At 44.3% G+C, this 23117-nt stretch overlaps 1 protein-coding gene across 1 annotated transcript in view; it reads right to left on the bottom strand.

Annotated features, from left to right (window-relative positions):
• Nucleotides 1–13167, bottom strand: part of LIN7A (lin-7 cell polarity scaffold A) — a 45506-nt gene extending 32339 nt beyond the window's left edge. The window contains exon 1 of the mRNA XM_084811791.1: nucleotides 10974–13167. Within this exon, the coding sequence (XP_084667917.1) occupies nucleotides 10974–11283 (310 nt within the window). The 5' untranslated portion in view covers nucleotides 11284–13167. The remainder of the gene's footprint in view (nucleotides 1–10973) is intronic.
• Nucleotides 13168–23117: the final 9950 nt, after the last annotated feature.

The following is a 23117-nucleotide window of genomic DNA, read 5'->3' as shown; positions in this document are numbered from 1 at the left end:
AACTTATTCTACATAATTTCATGAAAAGGTGCCAAATGTAGATAATGAATGAAGAAAATAAAAATACAAATTATGAGATAGGGGAGTGGTTTTGGATCTTTAATCTCCAGGCTGTCCAGCAATGTAATGGGTGAACAAGACTAAACATGCATCTCTGAAGTGGATCTTTTGAAGTGTGTGTATCTCTAGTATGAGGTTCCATTCAAGGGACACTATGCTTGCAACTAGGAATTATTTATTTGGTGTGCAATCTTATGGCCACTAGTCAGTGGCTAGATGGCCATAGGATAGGTCAGTTCCCTGAGAACCAACCTCCACCCCCTCCCGTGATGCCTCGTAGGCAGTGTGGAATGGCCCCGCGCTCAGAAGAGGAGTGTAGAGCAGCAAAAACAGGGCATTCCTGGGGGCATGTCAGGGCATGTAGATCAGAAATGCTGGTATGACACATCCTACATGTCGTCCAGCTGCCACTTCCTGCACTCCGAGGTCCCATGGCTAGACAGCCAAAATCGGTTGTCTAGCCGTAAATGCAGGGCAGCTGAAATGCAGAGGGGTCGATTCCCTCCATGCTTCTCCTGCCCTGCATTGGCTAATGTGGTCACCTATCCTGATAGGATTGTGCCCTTAAAATATTTTTAACTTGCCTTTCAGGGTGCACTGCTCTCACAAGGTGGCTTATATGTATATATTACATAAACATATACATACAAGTTACAATTAAACACACACACAGCAACAGCAGCAGCTAATGATTTTCAATTTAAAATAATAATGAAAGCTAACTAGTTTGGGTCAACTCATGAGGTCACAGTTTTAATAAACAAGCCTTAAAATGTAAAACATTACAAGTATCTTTCCTTTACTCCATACAAAGAAATTTCCAGAGATTTTTTTTAATACTCTTTGTGCAGAACTCTTCATTATTCCCACTATTGCACAAACTCAATAAAAAAAATCCATTACCTCAGATGACCAATGTAAGCATTTAACGTTTGTACATGGATTAAAAGATTCACTACTTCAAAGCAAACCCACTGAAATAATCTACCAAAATGGGAAACAGGAAAGAACATAATTATGATACAAACCCCCAAAATGTTTGTGGTATTCCAGCTTGAGGGTTGTCATTATAGGATTCTGTCATCATCTTATTTTGAATGTTCATATTCAGATTTCATTTTAATACTCTATTCAGGTCTCTCTTTTTTATTCTTTATCTCTATGTTTTGACACATCCACCCTATTCATAAGCTATCTGCATGCACAAGAAGAAAACTGAGTTGAACTATGTGACTTAGAACTTTTCAAATTTCTTCAAATATAGATTTGAGAACTGGATGAATTGTCAGCAGGTTTGCTTTATTTTGATGTCATACTCTCATGTATTTTTGCCTGAATGATTCTAGATGAAATCCATCTCTGTTTCTCATTTAGCTTGTTTACACCCAACAGTTTTGATGAAAGATTAATGGACAATGTGGCAGTACCTGTACCTGTAGCAATATGTTGCTGTGCCTTTTACATATTAAAGGAACTCCAGTCCACTAAAGATGACTTACAAAACTGATCAGATCCGTAATTTGCTGAAACTGTTAACCCAGGGCCTAAGCCATCCATAGGGTGTTCATGCATATACATGGAAACTTCTATGATATTCCATCTAGGTAAATTAAAGCTGATTCATAGATTCTTAATGAAGGATCATCAAACCCACTGCCACCTGTATTAGCCTCTGAAAGAAGACAGCAGCCTCCCTCCTTTCTCCCAGGAACCAATGCAAACAACTGCAAAGCCTGCTTCAAGAGTCTTCCTGCCCTACCTTGTTGTGCATCCCTGGCAAGGACAGATCCCACATTGCCCACACTACAACCATCATTTACTGTTGAAAAAAGGCAAGATCCACCTTCTGAAGAACTGCCTCACATTAGGGGGTAAGTCTGCATCCCAGACAGTTAAGATACATGCAGTCATCCCTTTTCTCTGCCTTCACTCCCTCTCATTTACTCACACTACATATTAACAACAGTTTAATGTTATTTTGGGTGCTGCAATTATAAGGGCATAACCTTGCTCTGTACATTCATTAGCAGCAAAGAATAATTCTAATTAACTGTTCTCCTCAAAGGTCTCAAAATGTCCCATACTAGCCCCAGTTGACTCTCAAATAAACCACAGATATTTTCAAGTCAATGGTATGTATATGTGTATTTTAGGACACTGAATTTAACCACTCAAAATACAGCCATTGGATTGATTCCAGATTTAATCATACTTGGAGTAGAACCACTGAAATGAATAGGGTGTAAGTTATTCATGGCTAAAATAAACTTCATTGGTTTCAATAGGTCTGCTCTAAACATGACTGAGTCTGGACCCAACCCACTATGTATTGGCACTTAATAAATTCACTGGCAGTCGCTTGTGGCTAATTATATGTTTCACTTCTCCCCTTACACTCTGCTATGTTTCTCTCCATTCTCAGTTTCTCCCTTACTATACTGTATCATTCAGCCTTACTCACTATATGCCACGTGATCTTCTGCATTCCAAATCCCTTAAACCCTGGAACATCTGCAATTCAATCTCTTGGTTAGTTACATTGCTGCACGTTCTCTGCTCTGCCAGTATAGCTCCATGCAGGCTAAATGGCAATGCCTGTGAAATTAAACTGTAAAGTGATTAAAATTTCCATTATTTTGGAAATGTATTCTGCATAACAGAGGAGTCCTAAAATACAGTTTTGCAGGTAGGAAGACATATGCTGACTGGAATTAAAGAAAGTAATTCCTGTGCTTGAGATTCACGTAATCTCCCACCATTAAATTAGCCTTCAGGCATTTACAACAACAACAAAAAATCTTTAAGCTTTACATTGCTTAATGCAAATTTTGCACAGGATATATGTGTAAATGTCACAGTTGTGTTCATGAAGAAAATAAAACATGGTTCTATCTTACTAAGGTCCAGGGAAAATAAAATACTGTCAATGAAGAAGATTTGCATTGCAATCCGGTACTCATATTATGGTGGCTGAAGAAGGATAGGGTTGCAGCTAAATCCCCTTGACCAGTGTAACTCCAGGTTACAATGGCACTGTGACATTACTATGCCACTGACTTAAGTCGGTTTAACTAATATACCAGGGTGTAACTACAAGGGCATAAGGGGGAAATGGGTGGATTTGTGGGCAGGACAGGGAAATGATCATAAGAAGGACTGCCCTACTCTAGATCTTATCTTCATCCATGACAAAATCCTGTGCCTTGTGCCAGTGTAAAGCAAAACTGATATCATAATTTTAAAGGCAGGAGCAATTTTACTCAAGAGATGACATAGGGTAAATCTGCTGTTTGCACAAAAGGGATCTATATAATAGCCGATTGCTGTATTACAATAAAATTGACTGACAAAGGGGGTCCCTGTTGCCACAAAACCCCAAATGCAGAGGGGGCAGAGCTCAGCTTTAGAGCTCATGCTCTGCATGCAGAAGATCCCAAGTTCTATCCCCAGCATCTCCAGCTAGGGTTGGGAAAACACCTGCCTGAAACTCTGGAGAGCTGCTGTCACTCAATGTCGATAATACTGGGCTGGATGGACCATTGGTCTCACTCAGTGTAAGGTATCTTCCTATGTTCCTTGATAATCCCACCCTCCCATACATTTTAATCAGTCGGGATGTATGACTGACAGTTCAAAGTTCATTTTAGTTATATCTTGTTTGTGTATATTGTCTGTGTGCTTTTATGCAAATGGCTTTTAAACTCTGTATATTGTATTTTAATGTTTTAACTTCTGTAAACTGCCCAGAGAGCTTCCGCTATGGGTTGGTATAGAAATCTAAATCATCATAATCTGTGGGGGAGTTCAGCCACATTTTGATGGTGAACATCAAGCATTCTACTCTTAACAGTTGATTAAATAACCACCTCTTGTATTTACCTATTTGCAAGTTAAGATCCAGGACCTATGCAGGCACTGCAGATAGAATTGCCTGTAACTCATCTAATGGATGGGTGAGCCTTCTCCTGATGGCAACATATTCACCCATCATGAGAATCTCTAAATGCAGACATCAGTGGGTATGTCAGATAAATACACACTCAATGGGAGAATGAGGAACTGGGCTGAAGCGGGAGGAATGGTGGGAGAATCTTTTCTCAGTTATTCACCATTACCTACCCCTATCCTGTGCCATACAGATGGCCAGTGATTAGTGAGAAACCAGCTATTATAGCAGGGCTCCAATGCATGATAGATGCCGGACAGATACTTATGTAACAAATGCAGCATGAGGCCGCACCTTTTACTCTACTGTTTTACATGCAGCTCATTCTTCCATATTGCTTTCAAAACACACCCAGCTTCTGAAGCTGTTCAATAAAAGTTTTGATTATTTCAGTTGTGCCTCTGTTCTTATGAAGGTTAGCAGGTAGGGACCTTCCCCCACCTTGCTTGATACTCACATCATCCCTCTTCTGGATGAGACATGTTATAAGAAGAATAATCCAGGTTGTTCTCCACTACCACATCCCACCAGGGCTAAGCATCTGCATTTCAACCACCGTACCACTATTGAATTGCAAGGCTCCCAGCAGCTCACCATCTCTTTGGTTACTGCTGGTGTCATAAACCATGTAGTTGAGCTACATGATCAGATGATAAAAGGGTGTTGGGAGGAGAACCAGGTTTGTTGGGAAAATAGTAGCTACTGATGATCAACCAAATGAACATGGAGAAAGCAGAATGGGATGCAAAGGACTGAGCAAAACACAAGGCATTAAGGAGACCAATTGTTGTACACAGCTATTTATATGAGACCATTTATCCTTGTAACCCTCACTTTGGTTAGCCAGGTATATTGCTGCAGATGCATGCATGCATCTCTTCCCAGTCCTCTCTCCCAGGAAACTGTTGACTGCAATTGAACCTGGGGTCCTTTTCTGCCAAGCTTGCACTATTCCACTGCACTGCAGCTCCATGTAGGGCCCCCTGGTACAAGTCTATAAGGGTGGGATTGTTCCATCATGGGTCTCTGGGGAAGGGAGGGGGTATGGTGTGGGGTCAGGCCTCCTGGGGTCTTTCCTGCTGCTTTCTCCTGTGACTGTGTGTTGGTGTGCTACTCTGTAGAGTAGGATGTGTGAGTTTAATGCCTACTGCTTGCTCTTTTTCATCTGAAATTACTGTATATATTCAGACCCCAAAAGGTTTACCTTGTACAAGGTGCAATTGTATCCCTGCTCTTTTGTTTTCTGTTACACTGTTCTCTCCTAGTGAGGTATCAGGTTGTCTCCTGTTATTTTGCTGCTATGGCTTCCATTCTTCCTTGTCCAAGTGGCTCCTTTATAAAAAGCTTGTTACCAATACAATTGTAACCAATACAATGGTGTTGCATGATGTGTCCAGGTAGGAACATTAGTTCCATAGCACGACTTGAACTCTTCTCCTGGGGAGCCCATAGATGTTCCATACCACTGGCCAAAGACATTGCTGTCTGCTATAATTGTACTAGCAGTCTTTTAATTTTTGTGTGGTCTCTGTGTTTGCCCTAACAAACGTGGCTCTGTAGACTATCTACATTTGTGCTGCCTGTAGATTCAAACCCTTGCCTGAGAGAGCCCTGGTATACATGGTTGTAGGGACCCTTTTCTGCTCTCCGCACCACTGAGCTAAAGTATTAGTTGTACTGAAGGAGATGTACTCTTGTGGCAGGATGCTTGAGTATAGAATGGGTTACATGACAGCATTATGGTGCTCCCAGCATGACTATACGTTGATTGTTGTCTACAGTACGTAGTTACTGGGGCACCTCCAGAAGAAACATATCTTAGAATATCAAGTGGTATATAAGAAGTTTAAATAAATAAATAAATAAAACCGGGGTGGGCAACATGTGGCCCCTGCTACCCCTGAACTCCCCTCTCAATTTACAAAAAAATTTCAATGAAAAAATGGCATCCAGAGCACTACAGAGCAACCAAACGGTCAAATCTAGCTTGTTTGCAAGCTACATTTGACCCTTCTAGGGCTCTGTAGCAGCTGTGGAGCCCTAAAAGAGTCAAATGTAGCTTGCAAACAGGCTTGATTTGTTTGCATTCTGGGGTGCTCCGGATGTCATTTTGTTTCTATTAACACCCCCCCCCCATTTAAAAACTTTTTTGTATGTTGCGTAGCATACTGCAGCTCCTGGGAGGGGTGCCAGGGGGCAAAAATAGCTCCCAAATCTCCCAAAGATGCCCACCCCTGAATTAAATAAAATTGGTGGGTGCTACTTGTGTTGCTAAAACTCTGTGGGTGTGGCACTCACTGTTACGCTAACTCTCTTTTCTACTGCTATTATTGCAGTTTCAACACTGCTGAAACATTGAAAGTGTGCATAGAATACCAGCTAGTTTCACTGATATAAGGTGGCAGCAGCCACCTTAACTAGACCGTTGGGCTGCTTTGTCTAGCTGCAGTCCTAAGCACACTTACTAGAAGTAAGTCCCATGGAATTCAGTGGAAAATACTAAGAAAGCATGCATAAGATTCAGCTCCACAGCTATTGTTTGGCATTACTTGGTCCACACAGTATCATGAAAACTGCTCACCCTTGTGACACTTCAAAAGTGTTATATTCCTCCACATTACTCAAGCAATGAGTAAAAGGCTGAAAACAAAGCATCTGTTTGAATTTTCTGAACTGAATACTTGCCAACGTTGTCAGCCTTTTTACAAGTTAAAGTAATGTGGTTTGGTATATTTTGGAAACATGGCTAAAATAAACATTTGGCAGATCCAAGAACAATGTCTCTTCCGTCTTGCCATTTCCTTGGTGTTTTTCTGGCAACAATTGTTTACCCTTGTTGATACCATATCATGCAGTGTCAATATTGTGAATCTTAGCATTCATTTGCACAGTAATAGGAATAATAATAATAATAATAATAATAATTTTATCATGCAAATACATTGTTCATCAAACTGTTACTGATTTTTTTCTAGTTCATTTGAAATGTCAACAAACTCTAAATTGGGTGGAAAATTTTCATTTGTAAAATTCAAAACAATGGAAACTTTGAATTGTTTGCTAGAATATCAATATTAATTAAATATTGATCCAAATCTACATCTATTTTGAGGCTTATTGACCCTGTGAGCAAAGTTTTCAAGTATGTTCTCATACTTCTGTAATTGGTGATAGCTCCTCCACCCCATATTTTAATTATTATACATATATTCTGCTTTTGCATAGGGCTTCCAGTTTGTGATACCTTTTTGTTCCTTTTCTACACACCCTCATGAAAGTTCTAGCAGCATCCTAAATGTAAAAGGCAGAATTGTAATAACATCTAATTTTTATCTAGTCTTTAAAAATAGTAATGACTAGAAATGCAAAGGGTAATGATTGTGCGATAGCAATGCTTTCCTTTTTAAAAGCTGTGCTTCCTAATGGATCACCATCTGTTCAACCTTTTGCCAGGAAATATTTATCCTGCTTAATGTAGCCTCCACTGGGGTGAAGCTGTAGATTATACACAGAGTTTCTAAATACTTGGAAGAAACATACATTCTCCCTCCTAAGCAATGCTCTCCCCACCTTTTTTATCTAATACTAACACTTTATCTAAACTTTTCTCTCTTTGATTTGAGTGCCATAACTCACACATTTCAGAAATCAATCTTAGGTAATGTCATTACGGTACAAATTCCTCTGATCTTCCTCTGAATCCAACAAAGTACAGGCTGTCTAAATTTAAACTGAGATTAACAGATTTCTTTTTACATTGAATGTAAAGCAGGAACTTCTCTGACTTATATTTGGAACCTGTTGTAATCTTCTGCAGAGAATTTATTTCTAATCAAGCCACTGACTTTAATCATCCCCAAATCAAGTACTTAAAAATGCTTAGGAAGCTTTCAGGCATACTCTGTATGAATTAAAAATGAATGTTTTATTTTTATTTATTATATTTATACCTCGCCTTTTTTCCTCTTGCAAGGAACCCAAGGCGGCTTACATTATCCTCCTCCTCTCCATTTTATCCTCACAACAACAACGTTGTGAGGTAGGTTGGGCTGAGAGTCTGTGACTGGCCCAAAGTCACCCAGTGAGCTTCCATGGCTGAGTGAGGACTAGAACCCGGATCTCCCGGCTCCCAGCCCAGCACTCTAGCCACTGTACCACACTGGCTCTCAAGACTCTTGAATCTTGTACATGGACAGAATTTGATTTCATTCCCTAAGGCTGCAATCCTGTATATACTTACCTAGGAATATGTCCCACTGAATTCAATGAGACTTACTTCTGAGTAGATATGCACATGATTGCATTGTAAAATGCATAAATATGGTGTTAAAAAGCAAATAAGAAAGTTAATTATTATTATTTACCTGTTATTTCACATTAACAAGGCACAATATTCCTTTGGAGCATTGCCAATGTTTTCACGGTATATATTTTACCAACAGACTTGTAACCCCTAATGTAATAGTGGGTATGCAATGCAAAACATTTTTTAAAAACAACACAATGTCAATGCTTTTTGCATTTTAACTTAACCATAGCAATGAAGAATTAAATAGATTCTTCAGCTGTAGTCTCAACGATGACCAAGGAATGTCGGAACAGGCATCCCACTGAGAGTCAAGTATGGTGTCATGATTAGAATGTCACTGTAGGAGCAGGGAGACCCATGTTCAAACCCCTACCCAGCCTTGAAGTTCACTGGGAAAACTTGGGCCAGCCACTACTTCTCAGCCAAACCCAATTTACAGGGTTGTTGTAAGGATAAAAGGGGAGAGGGAAGAACCATGTACTACCCTATCTTGAGCTCCTTGGAGGAAAGGTGGAATAGGAATATAACTAATACTCAATAGAAAGAAGAATGATGTCTTTGCTCCCAATGCAAACAGCAGTAATATCAAACTAGAAGGCAATTGGGTAATAATTTACATCATTGTGGAATTCTGAAACCCACTCCATCTCACTGCTCCTTGAAATTAGCAGGTCACAAGGCAGAATCCACAACTGTTAAATTTTCCCTTATATGCAACTCTAAAGGTGTAGGTCTTTCTGAGGATATAGATATGGTAGCCGTATGTCTGCATGGGCTCCCTAGTTTGTAGTCACCAAAGCATTTTCTTCAGGCCACTGTGTCTTCCACCTGCCCTACTTTTATATTTCTCCACTGTTTAATCTGCCCATTTCCTTGCCTCTGGGCTCTCTGCCCCTCAGTTTCCTACCTTTCTCCACAAAATCCTTAAGATCTATCTGAGGGTTTAATCTCAGCCAAACTGCCAACTTTCCCTTTTCTCACAGAAACCAGACTGCAAATATTCTGACAGCTTTGGAATGTGTGTGAATATTCCACAGCAGAGCACAAGCACAGCCAATCAGTATCAGACACTTCTCCACACACATCGTACAATATAGATTGCTATCAGAAGCACAACAGCTTTCAACCCAGTTTTTGGTTCCATACAAGTGCAAGCTTTTTCTTGTCTTGTGAGAGCCTATTTTATAGAGATTTTATGGAGAAGGAAAAAAGAAGAGCCATCGTCAAAAAGTAATCTACAGCACCTCTGTTACTGTAGTTGAGAGCAGTCATAAATAACAAACAATACACTGGGGATGTTCGCCACTAGCAATACTAAACAGCTAAGTAAATAAATAGCAATGGAGAGTGGACACGCCAGCTCACCTAGATCAGATTAATAACTTCTTAACACACATTAAAGACTACCCATTTGCACTCGGGTATTCAAACCATGATTTAAAAAAGCAGATCCCACTCCCATTTCCTTCCAATTCATGCTTATGTGTGGAGCGGTGCGTTTCCTCCATGTTTATGATCACTGGTCTGGACCATGGGAGCTGTATCTATTTATGGTGACCATTGTCTTCTTTCAAAAACTGCCATCTTGGTGTTGGTACCCCAAGCCCCTAATCACACAACGATGACCCTGCTGATTTACTGCTAATCCCACTGTTCTGTCTTCCCAAACTGGCACAGAAGTTCACACACAGAGACTTATAATAAATAAAATGAACGAGTGTTGGTCCATGAGAAAAATTCTAAAATGCACAGTCAGGCAATACCTTTTTAGGATCAACTAAAAATTGCAACATCTTGGACAAGTGTCTGAGATATATAGGTCTCTTCGTCAGGCAAGATGCAACAAAAAGCGGGGTGAGGAAGTGGGTGGGGGGGAGAGGCTGACTTGATGTTGAGGTCATGAAGTGTTGAAGCCTGCACGGTCAGAGGCGTAATACTCATGACTTCAACATCAAGTCAGCCTGCCCCCCCACCCCACCCCCCACACACACTTTTTGCAGCATCTTGCCTGATGAAGAGATCTGGAGATCTCGAAAGCTTGCCCATGATTTCGTGCATTTTGCCTGACTACGTGTGAAAATAAAGTTTCCACCCTTCCTTTCCAACCCTTTCCTCTTTCATTTCGCCCTCTCCATTCGCCTATGCCCAACTCCATGAGCTTGGCTCAAGTCCTCCGTGCTGACACGGAGGAGCAAACGCTTATGCCACCTCGGCGGCGGCTGGGCTGGCGTATTCTCCACTGCCCTTTCTGTCCGGCAACAGGCGAACCCGGGACGACGGGGACGGGGGCTGGCGCGCGGGGGGGGGGGGGAAGCGGGGAGGTAACCCAAGAGCTCAGCCAGCCGGGCAATGCTGCTCCTTTGGGGAGTAACCCAAGAGCTCAGCCAGCCGGGCAATGCTGCTCCTTTGCGGAGTCGCCCTCCGTGGGTCCCAGCATGGGCTAACACAGCGCCTCCGAGCTAAAGGTAGCGGGCATGCGGGGCTCTTGAGGATGTCTCTTCAGGAGGAACGGGAGCTTTTTGCGGCGGCGGCGGCGGCAGCGGGGCTGCAATGGCAACGGGCAGAGGAAGCAGCATCCTCCGAGGCTGCCCCTGCAAGGGAGGCGAAGCAGGGGAAGGTGGCTGTGAGGCGGTGGCGCCGGGCGCTGCCGCGCTTTACCTCTGTCCAGGGTGAGCGGCTGGACCACTGTCAGCGTCGCCGCCATGTCTGCAGCGCCGCCGGGGCTGAAATGACGCCGGGCTCCAGCATCGGGCTGGAGCGTGATTGGGAGCGGGAGGGGGACGAGGGTGGGGCCACGGGAGGAGGGGGAGGAGGGACGGGCAAGGTGGGGGGAGCAGCGAGGACAGGCGCGAAGGAGCGCGCGCGCGCGGGCGCGCAAGGGTGATGCGATGCCCTGTTGGGCCGCCGCCGCCGCACCACAGCGCTCGCGGTTCGCCGGGCGGGAATACAGCGGCAGCGCGGGGGTCATCCTGAGGCCAGTTGCATCCCTGGGCAACGGCTAGGGCGTTACCTGAGTTGGGGTAGACGTGCAAAGCCTCATGGGAGCAGCTTGTGGAAACCCAGCGCCTCTAACCCGCTTCGTCTCCCCGTCCGTCCCCTCAGAGAGAAGAGTCCACGTCAAGTCTGTCCCCTGGAGCAGGAGCAAACAAGGCGGACCGCATGGCGCAGAGGAGATAGCCCGAGATAAGCCATGTAAGTGGGCCTTGCAAGCCGCGTAATGCTGCGCAGGGGAAAGGAGGAGGAGGAGGAGGAGAAGAACAAAACCACGAGGTTCCCTCGAGGGGTCACCAGCAAACATGACAACTCGAAATCAGTTGGAAACAAGAGGGTGAATCCAAGAATCCAAGGAGGTTGACCTCGCCGAGAAACAAGCCCACCTGCGTGACTCTTCAGCACTGACAGATCAAGGAACTCGCATCATGCAGGCAGCTAAGAATACCACAGACAGAGGGCAGTGGTGAATCATAGAACCATAGGGGCCTATAAGACCACTGAGTCCAACTCCCTGCTCAGTGCAGGAAGCCTGATTCCCACGTGGTCGCCCATCCAAGTACTAACCAGGGCTGACCCTGCTTAGCTTCCGAGATCAGGCGCATCCAGCCACTGCAGGTCTGTCTGATCTGCTTATACAACACAGCAGCCTTCCCCAGCTGGGGCGTGCCAGCTGGGGATGAAGGGGCTTGTACTCCAAGACGTCTAGAGGACAGCAGGTTGGGTTAAATTCTAGAAAAGCAGCTGTGCTAGTCTGCTGCATGCTGTCATAAAACCTTATAAGAGTAAGACAAGTGGCACACATTTTAATAGACAAGGGTCTGTTTCATGAGCTGTAAAGTTGTACATATACAAAGTGATATGGAGCCAAATGTTCACACAGAAGAGGCATACACTGACCTATGACTGTGCAGCCAAAGACTATCTAATACAGAAGGAATTAGGGCTTCCCTAAGTGTTGTACTCATAGCGCTCTCTCTTAGTAAGGACAGGAAGCTCCCAGAGACATCACCTAACCCAGCCTCCCCCAAGCTGGCACGCTCCAGATGTGTTGGATGACAACCCCCATCACCCCCAGCCAGCATGGCCATTGATGAGATTGTGGAGGTTGTAGTCCAACACATCTGGAGGGCACCAGGCTGAGGAATGACCCTTTCATTTCAGAGGCTGGCTACTCTCCAGTGCCGCCTAACAGCACAATCCTAACCATGTCTAAACGAACTAAGTTCAATGGGACTTATTTCCAAATAAGTGTAGAGAAGATTGCACACTTAAACAAAATATATTTTATCCTTTACCCACCCTTATGAGAAAAAAGAGTTGGGGGGATGGAATTTCCTAAGTGTTTCCTGAGAGCAGAACTACCTTGCCTGGACACCATTGGCAACAGATGTGTTTTTGATATGGGGAAGCTAAGGTTCAAATGCTGCCTTTTCCAGAGCTGCAATCCTGCCTGGGAAAAATCACTTCAGTTCTCCAAACTATGATGTTTACATAAGGCAAACAAAAATGTTTTTTCATATTTGTCTGACATGTGCCACACAGCTTTTCTGCAGCTTTTTGCCAAGTATAGAAATAACAGTTTGGAACAAGGTGCGTGTGCGTGTATGTGTGTGTGTGATTTGAGGAGGCCCAGCCTTTCCAAGCCACTTATACCTGCTGTCATTGCTGATCATCTTTTGGAGACACACCAACTGTTTAGTTATGGTAGAAGCCTCCAATCTAATGCAGCTGGTGCAATGCTTACAAACACAGAAGACATTTTAAGAATCTATACAATATTCCATATACTGCTGGGTTTGAAGTTAAATAGACATCATGCAGACAAAATTAAGCATGTTGTGATATTAAAGTTAAATTGAAATGTAGACAAAGTGAAGCATGTTCCTTTGAAACTAGTGGATCTCGCTGGCACAGATAATTTTTAACTTCTTTTGTATTGTGCCTTATGTGGTCAAATATATTTACCAAAGAAACCCTCTCCTGTAGAAAAATGGTTTATATTCTGTTTATAGTCCAGTCCTATGAATCTGCTCTGGCAGCTGCAATGCTAACAGTGCCATGTACCACAGAAACCTAAGTGGGATCCTGTGCTTGCCAAGTAGGGCACAGCTAGCCAAATCTGTCTCACTTGGCAACACTTGATACACACAAAAAATGAACTGGTCTGCAATGATCAGATTCCTAAGCCACTCATGTAGCATTTATTTTAGGTTATGTGCACAGAGCCAGTCCTGTCAGTACTATACAAAGGAACTTCTTTATTTTACCAGAGGAAAACATCGTTGCTGCTACACTGATAACTGCTGTTGTACATAAGAACATAAGACGAGCCATGCTGGATCAGACCAAGGGTCCGTCTAGTCCAGCATTCTGTTCACACAGTGGCCAACCAGCTGTTGACCAAGAAACCTCAAGCAGGACATGAAGGTAACGGCACCCTCCCACCAATGTTCCCCAGCAATTTATGTGCATAGGCATACCGCCTTTGGTACTGGAGGTAGCACACAGCCATCAAGCCTAGTAGCCATTGATAGAGGAACTTCTCCAGGAATTGTCTAACCCCCCTTTAAAGCCATTCAAGTTGGTGGCCATCACTACATCTTGTGGTAGCAAATTCCAGAGTTTAACTACGCACTGTGTGAACAAATACTTCCTTTTATCTGTCCTGAATCTCCCACCAATCAGCTTCATGGGATGATCTCAGGTTCTAGTATTACGAGGGAGGGAGAAAAAAGGCTCCCTATCCACATTCTCTACACCATGCATAATTTTGTACACCTCTATCATGTCTGCCCTTACCCTCCTTTTTTCCAAGCTAAACCATCCCAGCTGTTGTAACCTTCCCTCATAGGGGAGATGCTCCAGCCCCTTGATCACACTTGGGCCAGAGCCTTGTGCATATGCAAAGCTACACCTGTGCCATTGCTCTTACAGCTGATCCTATGGATGGCAGGACTGGACTATTAAAAGAGTAAAAGATAGGTCAGGGGTAGGGAACTGCTAATCCATGGGTTGAATGTGGGTCGCAGCTTCTCTCATTGGTCCCACCCCCTGCAAACAATCAGGCTCTGTCTGTCTGTCTGTCTATCTCCCATTCACACAAATGGGAGCTTCTTTCTAAGCCTAATTGTCAGTGGACACTTTTGGCTGGCAGCTGGGGAGGATTAATTCTTCCCTGCATACTGCAACCCCCCGCCCCACATCCCCCATGTGATGGTCAGGGAAAGGTAATCTGTTTCTACCTGTGTGCTGCCACCACCCCCCAAATTGCCCTGTATAATTGGGAATTTTCTTTCTAAGCTTAATTGTCACAAGGGGTGGGTGGGGATTTGTGGTGGGGAGGGAAGGTGAGAGAGAGAAAAGGGGAGAAAGAGAAAGGGGTTAAGCTCTTGAACTACATGGGAACCTGGCCTTGAACTAAGAAGAATGTATTCATTTGGAAAAAAATAAACACCTACTCTGACAGTTCTCCAACTGTTGTGATTAGGTTTGCATTGTTTTGTCACTAACCATTCAATCCTGCACCTGTCTACGCAGAAGTAAGCACAACTGAGCTCAATGGGATTTACTCCTATGTAAGTGCATATAACGTAAGAAGCAGAGACATCACCTTGCCGACAAAGGTCCGTATAATCAAAGCTGTGGTTTTCCCAGTAGTAATGTATGGCTGTGAGAGCTGGACTATAAGGAAGGCTGAGCACCGAAGAATTGATGCTTTCGAAGTGTGGTGCTGGAGAAGACTCTTACAAGTCCCCTGGACTGCAAGGAGGTCAAATCAGTCAATCCTAAAGGAAATCAACCCTGACTGCTCATTGGAAGGACAGATACTGAAGCTCAAATATTTTGGCCACCTAATGCAAAGAGAAAAGTCACTGGAAAAGACCCTGATGCTGGGAAAGATTGAAGGCGAAAGGAGAAGGGGACGGCAGAGGATGAGATGGCTAGATAGCATCACCGATGCAATGAATATGAACTTGAGCACACTCCGGGAGAGAGCAGAGGACAGGAGGGCCTGGCGTGCTATGGTCCATGGGGTCATGAAGAGTCGGACATGACTTAATGACTGAACAACAAAGTGCATATAACAGCTTTCTCCAGCCTGATACCATCCAGCATGCATTGGACTGGGAACTGATGGGAGTTCTTTATATATTTGATTTGTACCCTGCCTTTCTACCAAGAAAAATGGCACTCAAGGTGGCTTACAGTCACAAATAAAACTTAATAATAATAATAATAAAACAGATATATTAAAACACAACAAGAGAATAAAAACTGCATCCAACCCCACAGACACGCTTACACGTCAAATGCCTGCTTGAATAAAAAAGTCTTTGCCTTTTTATTGCAGTTCAACTCATCTGGACCTCACCAGGTTGAGGAAAGCTGGTATATAGGATTTCTGTCAGAGAGGAATCCTATGCTCCCAGGAAGGAAAGGAAAGGTTCCTCCTATGCAAGCACCGGGTCATTACTGACCCCTAGAGGGACACCGCTTATGCTGGCGTTTTCATGGCAGACTAGAGCGGGGTGGTTTGCCATTGCCTTCCCCAGTCGTGACTACCTTTCCCCCAGCAAGCTGGGTACTCATTTTACCGACCTCAGAATGATGGAGGGCTGAGTCGACCTGAGCCGGCTACTAGGGATGGCAGAGAATTCCGCCACAGATCTCGGTGAGGCCGAATGCCAGTGCATTTGGCCCCCTGAACTCCGTGGCGGAATGGCCTCCCGCCCCCCCGTGGATCCCCCCCGGGACGAGACTTACCTGGGGCAGATCTTCCGGGCGGCGGCGGCAGCTGGTCTTCTGACCGGCTGCCGCCGCCGCCATTTCCAGTGATGAAAAAAAAAAAGACGTGATAGGCTACATAAAGATTTACGTAGCCTATCATGGCTAGGTTTAAAACAAAAACGACGTGATAGGCTACGTAAATCTTTACGTAGCCTATTACGTCTGACTTAAAAACAAACAAACGTGCGTACACAAATGGCGGCGGCTATGGCCGCCGCCATTTCCGTTCCTTATTTTGGGCTGTCTTAGTCTATGTAAATATTTACGTAGACTAAGATGGTGAAAATAAGGAACACAAATGGCGGCGGCCATAGCCGCCGCCATTTGCGTACACGCGTGTGTTTTTTTTTTAAAGTCAGACGTGATAGGCTACGTAAAGATTTACGTAGCCTATCACGGCTGACTACATTTGCATCCCTGATAGCCAGTGGCCAGATGTCCAGCTGCTGGCGGAGCCAGCTGGAGGCTCTGTGGAATCCCCGCGGAGCCGGCCGGCGAGGATTCCGGGGGGAGGGATGGAGCGCCTCCCCCCCCCAGCGGAACCCGGCGGAGCCAGGTGAGGGCAATTTCATACATCCCTACCGGCTACCCGAGACCCAGCTTCCGTTGGGATCGAACTCAGGTGATGGGGAGAATTTCGGTTGCAATACTGCCACCTACCACTCTGCGCCACACGAGGCTCATCTAATATCAGAGGCTGCTCTTCATCTTTGCCCTCTTGGCTTTTGCCAACAGGGTGGAAGTCAGGGAGGCAGGGATTTTTTATATTTTCCCTCCATTTGTGGATGGAAGAAAAATCATTCCCTTCCATTGCCTGCTCATCTAAATGCTTCTCAGGGATGGGGGCTTGGGCAGGGGCTGAGACCCTGTTGGAGCCACACCTCCTGCCAGCCCCATTTCCCCCCTTCCTGAGGTTGGATTTCTGACCTCGGGAGAGGGAGCCATCATAGAGCTTTCCAGGGTTGCTGGCAGGGGATGAGCAATCAGATTTCCTCTGAGGTCAGAGCTCTGTCTCCTAGCCTTGGAGGGAGAGGTGCACTACATCCTATGGCCCTAAGACACCCTCCTAGGGGCCATAGGATTGCTCTTTTAATTGGTTGGATTAATAGAGTCAAAAGCACCTTTTTGAGCAGCAAAAAGGTGCTCCCAGTTAACCAGAGTGATTTTTTAAAAGTTGTGAATTATCCCATTCTGGAGGGAGTGCCTCTTCTAAGGTGGCAGTTTCTGCAAATCATACATGTATGATCTAAAAATAAAAAATGCATATTTCTTTATGTTTTATTCTACTGTTTTATTCAGATGCAAATTTATGCAGATGTAATCAATTTAATTAGTGAAATAATCATTAACATTCAAATGATCAACAAACATTTCTTACTTAGCCTTTAACTTCCTTAGCCTTTAAAGTTCCACAAGTCTCTTAATTCTAAATTTGATTCTCCAGCCTGGTTCAGATATAAAGGGAAACTATGATTTCCCATGAATGTGAGTGAGCCTGCACCAGCCTCAGGAATACTTAGTTTCTGTCCACTCCCCCTCTTTCATGGCCATGAGGAGATCAGAAGCAACAGAAGCATCCACTTCCACTTTTAAACAAAGCACAGTCCCCTGTTGTATCGGAACTTAAGGACTGTGGTTTATTTAAACTATAGTTTAGTTAGATCAAACAGTCATTTTAGATACTTGCTCATTCTCAGGCCATAGTTTAAAGCAGGGGTGGGCAACCTTTTTTCCACTGAGGGCTCCATTCCCTCATGGGTAATTGTTGGGGGCCACATGTCAGCGGTGAAAAGGACCAGAGCCAAAATTGAGTGGGTGACTCTCTCTTTCTACCATTATTTTTTCTCTCTCCCTCTTCCTTCCCACCCAGCAGGCTGCTAGGGAAGGGACAGATCACTCTTGCCACAGGTCTGAATTGATTGCATGCAGAGAACTATTGAAACTAAGCTGAAGGCCACAGGCTTCCCTCCCCTGCTTTAACATTTAAACTATGGTTTGAGAATGAGCAAGGATCATGTCTTGTTCTAACTAAATCATGTCTTGTTCTAACTAAATCAACCTCTTTCACCCCAAAAGGCAAAAGGGACAAGGCCAAAAATACCATCACATTTTAGCTTAAAGCTCTAACTGCCAGTAACTAAGCTTTAGGAGAGTCATTTCAACCTTTCAGAATGAGAAAAAACTGCCCCAAAGCCAGGAAACCACCAAACAATTGGTGGTCAAAGGAAAGGGGTTGGGGCCAGAGGAAGGGAGTGTGATCCTCTGAGGAACCCCAGAGGGCTGGTTTGGGGCCCTAGGAGGGCCATATTTGTCCTCTGGGCTTTAGATTCTGTACCTCTGAACTAAACTTATCACTTAATCCACAGAACTACGAGTTCAGACTTTATTTATTTATTACATTTGTACCCCATCTTTCTACCAAAAATGGCACTCAAGGCAGCTTACAGAGACAATTAAAAGTGGTTAAAACAATAAATTAAAATTGAATTAAAAACAATTGTTGTTGTTGTTTATTCGTTCAGTTGCTTCTGACTCTTCGTGACTTCATGGACCAGCCCACAACAGAGCTTCCTGTCGGCCGTTGCCACCCCCAGCTCCCCCAAGGTTGAGTCCGTCACCTCCGGAATATCATCCATCCATCTTGCCCTTGGTCGGCCCCTCTTCCTTTTGCTTTCCACTTTCCACTTTCCCTAGCATCAGCATCTTCTCCAGGGTATCCTGTCTTCTCATGATGTGGCCAAAGTACTTCAGTTTTGCCTTTAATATCATTCCCTCAAGTGAGCAGTCTGGCTTTATTTCCTGGAGTATGGACTGGTTTGATCAATTACAGAATAAGAACAGCACCCAACCCAACAAACCCACTTCTTGAATAAACTGTTGGAAGGACAGCAGAGAGGGAGCGAACGTAGCTCCCTTTGGAGGGAGTTCCACAGCCTAGGAGCAGCCACTGAAAAGGTCCTCTCTCATGTTGCCACCAAATGTGCCTCTGAAGGTCATGGTCTTGGAAGAAAGGCCTCTCCAGAAGATCTTAAGAGCCAGCCAGACTTGTATAGGAGAAGGCAGTCTTTCAAGTAGCCTGGTTGCAAGCCGTATAGGGCTCTATATAGGGCTGTGCACAAGTGGCCTCTTGAAATTCTCCACCCTATTTGTTGGCAGAGAAGTTGGGGGGACAATTTCACCAGATTTCTCCAGGGGGAGGAGAAATTCTGCAACAATGTCTCACTGGTAGGCTTCACCATTGGCAAGGCTTATAGCCAGCTACTTTCTTCGCCCCCCCCCCCTTCCCCAGGGCTTTTTGGTTTTTTGCACTGCCACTGCAAGTGGCAACAGCATCAACTGTGCTGGTAGTCTTGCCTCCATTTTGCATCCTCCACAATACCCCATATACCTAGTAGCATCATTCCGGGGCATTGGTGGTGGGGGGAAGGAACGCAGCCTCCACAAAAAATAATGGTGGTGAAAATTGGGAGAAAATTCCGCAAAGTGTCCTTTTATTTCTAAGGGGGTAAGAAAAGAAAAATCTCAGGACTCTAAGAAAAAATGTACCCTGAGATATTTTGTCTCAGCTCTAGTTGTCATTCTTCAGGGTTTAGCTCCTTCCCCAAGGTCTTCTGTTACATTTCTGAGGGATGATTGCGGATAGAACATGTCTCTGATACAGATGCTGGCAAAACCCCTCCTTCCCTGAAAGCTCCGTAGCAGGTGTGAGAGGGGGCCAGTGTTGCATCCAGCTCCATAGAAGAGCTGGAGCTACTGCTGTGTCAAAAGCTGACCTCCAATTTCCTGAATGTTTTTTTTTCTTTCCCCATGAAAGGGGCTTCCATTTTTTTCTGCCTCATTCTCAGGGCATTTTATAACTTATTTGCAATTTCTTTTGGTGTTGTTTTTGACCTTGCCTAATCACTGAGGTGGCCAAGAGTACTGTCTGTGTTTTTCTTTCTGGGACACATCTCACCATTGCCCTACAGTCTCTCAGCCTGCCTGCACTTCCTGATCTTAAAGAGCCCCGTGGGAGGAATCGCCTCATGATGTCTTCCCCTGGGCGGGAAGTGCAGGAAGATAAGGAGGCTACAGGCTGTCAGAGAGATGATTGCACAAGGACAGACAGGACACTCATGTACACTCCTCAGCCACCTCATAAGTAAGGTAAGCACAAGAACCCTGAACCAAACCCATGAGAATTTCTCCAAAATTTCTTCTCCTTTGAATTTCTTTTCGAAAGCCATTTCTTTTTTATCAAGTTGAATGATAACAGTCAAAATATATGTGGGAGAAATTTTTGGCACAGCACTAGCTCTATAGGTCATAAGCAGCACTTTGAATTTTGCCCAGAAACAGGCCAGTAACCAGTGAAGTTGCTGTAACAAGGGAGTCACGTACTCCCTGTAATTGGCCCTGGTCAACAGTCTGGCCATGGCATTCTGGACTAGCTGGAGTTTCTGAACAGTTTTCAAAGGCAGCCCTATCTAGAGTGCATTGCAGTAGTCCAAATGGGATGAAACTAAAGCATGCGTGACCGTGGCCAGATCAGACCTCTCTAGGAATGGGTGCAGTTGGTGCACTCGCCTCAGCTGTGCAAATGCACTCCTGGTCACCGCTGAGACCTGGGCATTCAGGTTCAGGGCTGAGCACACCCAAACTGCAAGCTTGAGTCTTCAGGGGGAGTGTAACCCCATCCAGCACAGGTTGAATCCCTGTTCCCTGTTCTGCCTTTCGACTGACCAGGAGCACCTCTGTCTTGTCAGGATTAAGCCTCAGTTTGTTTGTCCTTTAGATACAGTTCCTAAAGTTACTTTTTCTTGTGGCTTATTTTTAAACTGGAGAGCAACAGTTCCTATTGCCATTCACGTAATAACACTCACTGAAAACCATCTGCTTAAGGCTCTCAAAATGGCATTATTCTGATTAGCTCAAAGTTCACAGCAGAAGTTGTCATATTTGCCTTCAAGCTGACCCACATTCTGTTCCATGCTGGAAAATAAAAAATTCTAATGACTGCGGTACTTCTGATGGCTTTACAATCAAAGGCTTTTTCCTCAGAGGATGTAAACAATTCTACGAATAAGATGTATTCAAAAGGTGCTCTTAATGGTAAATAGCTAAACCTTTTCTGCCAGTCTTGGGGAAAATGAGCTGACACTGAGCATGTCAATTATAATCAAACAGTGCAACATCATGACTGCTAAATCTGTATTGTTGCTTTTAAAGAACAAATTAATATAGTGAATTGAGGGCTGAGGATCACACTACATATTTGTGTGCACTTCTGTGTTGTGTATGGGAGGATGTGTGGACTAGGACCAGCGACATTATTGTGGTGTTCCTGACATGGTCACACAGTGGCCTGGTTCGTACATAATGCTAAACCATGGTGTGGTTTGTTGAAATCTGACTTGTCATTGTGTCTCTACCCATCCCCACAAGCAAACCATGGTTTGTTAACCAGCTACAAATTCCAAATAGAAGCCATGGTTTGTTGTTGGTTTATGATGTCTGCTTGTTTAAATGGTGGTATGTCATGAGTTCTAAACTCAGAACTGTCTTATCCCTGGTTTGTTTGTGTTGCTGTCTGCTCTGAAACAGAGGTGCCCAGCAAGAGAAGCCTGAAAACGAAAGTACTCTGAAGGCTGTCAAAATGGATGGGAGAGAAACAAATCAGAACTAAGGAAAATAAGCTGTGATTTGTTTGCTTGTCTGCAAGACAATTCATGGCTAAAGCAACAAACCATAGTTAACATAAACCATGGATTAGCATTATCTGTAACGCAGCCATCGACTGTAGCCTTCCATATATGGCTAATTTGTGGCTTCCATATATGGCATCATCTTGACTGGTGGGTGGCAGGGGCTGTAGCTCAGTGGTAGAGTGCATGCAGAAAGTCTTCAGGTTCAGTCCCTGGCATCTCCAGGCAGGGCTAGGAAAGAAACCCTGGAGAGCCATTACCCATCACTGTTGACAATACTGGGCTAAATGGACCAAGGGTCTGACCCAGTATAATGCAGCTTCCTATGTCAAGTACATATGTAGGTTTTAGTGGGAGCATAGGATCAGCTTCGAAGAAACTAGATTTGCAGAAGCTTTAATGCACATTGTGACAGAGAAGGACATTTGTGTGTATTCAGTCACCTCTCAGGGTCAAACTACACATAATGTGCAGTTGTGTGAATATTTCTCTGTGTTTTGTTTTGTTCTTAAACTCAAAGCAGCTACAGGAATCTGCAGTCTGGGTTGAACGTTTACCCAGGGGAGTGGGCACTTTTATCTTCCCTAGGGGGCCATTTTTCTTAGAGAATCTTACAGGTATTCATATCTTTTCCCCCATGGGACATAACTCAGCTTTGGAGGGATGGTGTTCATAAGAAAAATGGCTCACAGGGAAAGAGATAATCCCCTCCCCTCATGTGAACACTCCTTCGGGTGATCTCATCTAGAACAGGCATTTTAACATCAAACCGGTCAACTGAGTCTCCCCACTATCATCAATTCTGCATGCCCTGGACTGAACTTCAGTTTATTCACTCTCATTCAGCCCATCACTGATTCCAGACATTCATTCAGGGAAGCAACTACCATTCTGAATCTGATGGGAAGGATAAATAGAACTGGATGTCCTACTGATGACTAGGGATGTCCGTCACTGGGAAATACATTTCCTTTTTGGCTTGATGGAGTTCTGCGGAGTGTACAACTCGCTTTGCATCTGTGAGCCAAGTTGCAGGCAGTTCCCTGAATTCTGGGAACATTTTTGCACATTTTTTGGAAGGTTCTGCAATTTGCACAAAAGTGTGGCCAAATTTGCACAAATTGCTCAGAAATTAGCGTAAATTGCAGAAACATCTACACAAATACACCACATTCCCAGAAAATCCACGGACTGCCTCATTGCAGATCAAGTCAGGCACCACAGAGGAAACCAAAACGTAGTCCAGGGGGCTGACCCTAGGAAACCTCATTGAACTCCACCCTCCGAACCAATTTCTCTTGACATCCCTGTTGATGGCCCTTTGCTTCTTACTTAC

The sequence above is a fragment of the Heloderma suspectum genome, chromosome 7 (assembly GCF_057233095.1).
Source record: "Heloderma suspectum isolate Gila_16-S chromosome 7, 16-S_ref, whole genome shotgun sequence".
Taxonomy (NCBI): domain Eukaryota; kingdom Metazoa; phylum Chordata; class Lepidosauria; order Squamata; family Helodermatidae; genus Heloderma; species Heloderma suspectum.
Note: the sequence above shows the minus strand (reverse complement) of the source record. Positions and strands in the feature narration are given on the sequence as shown.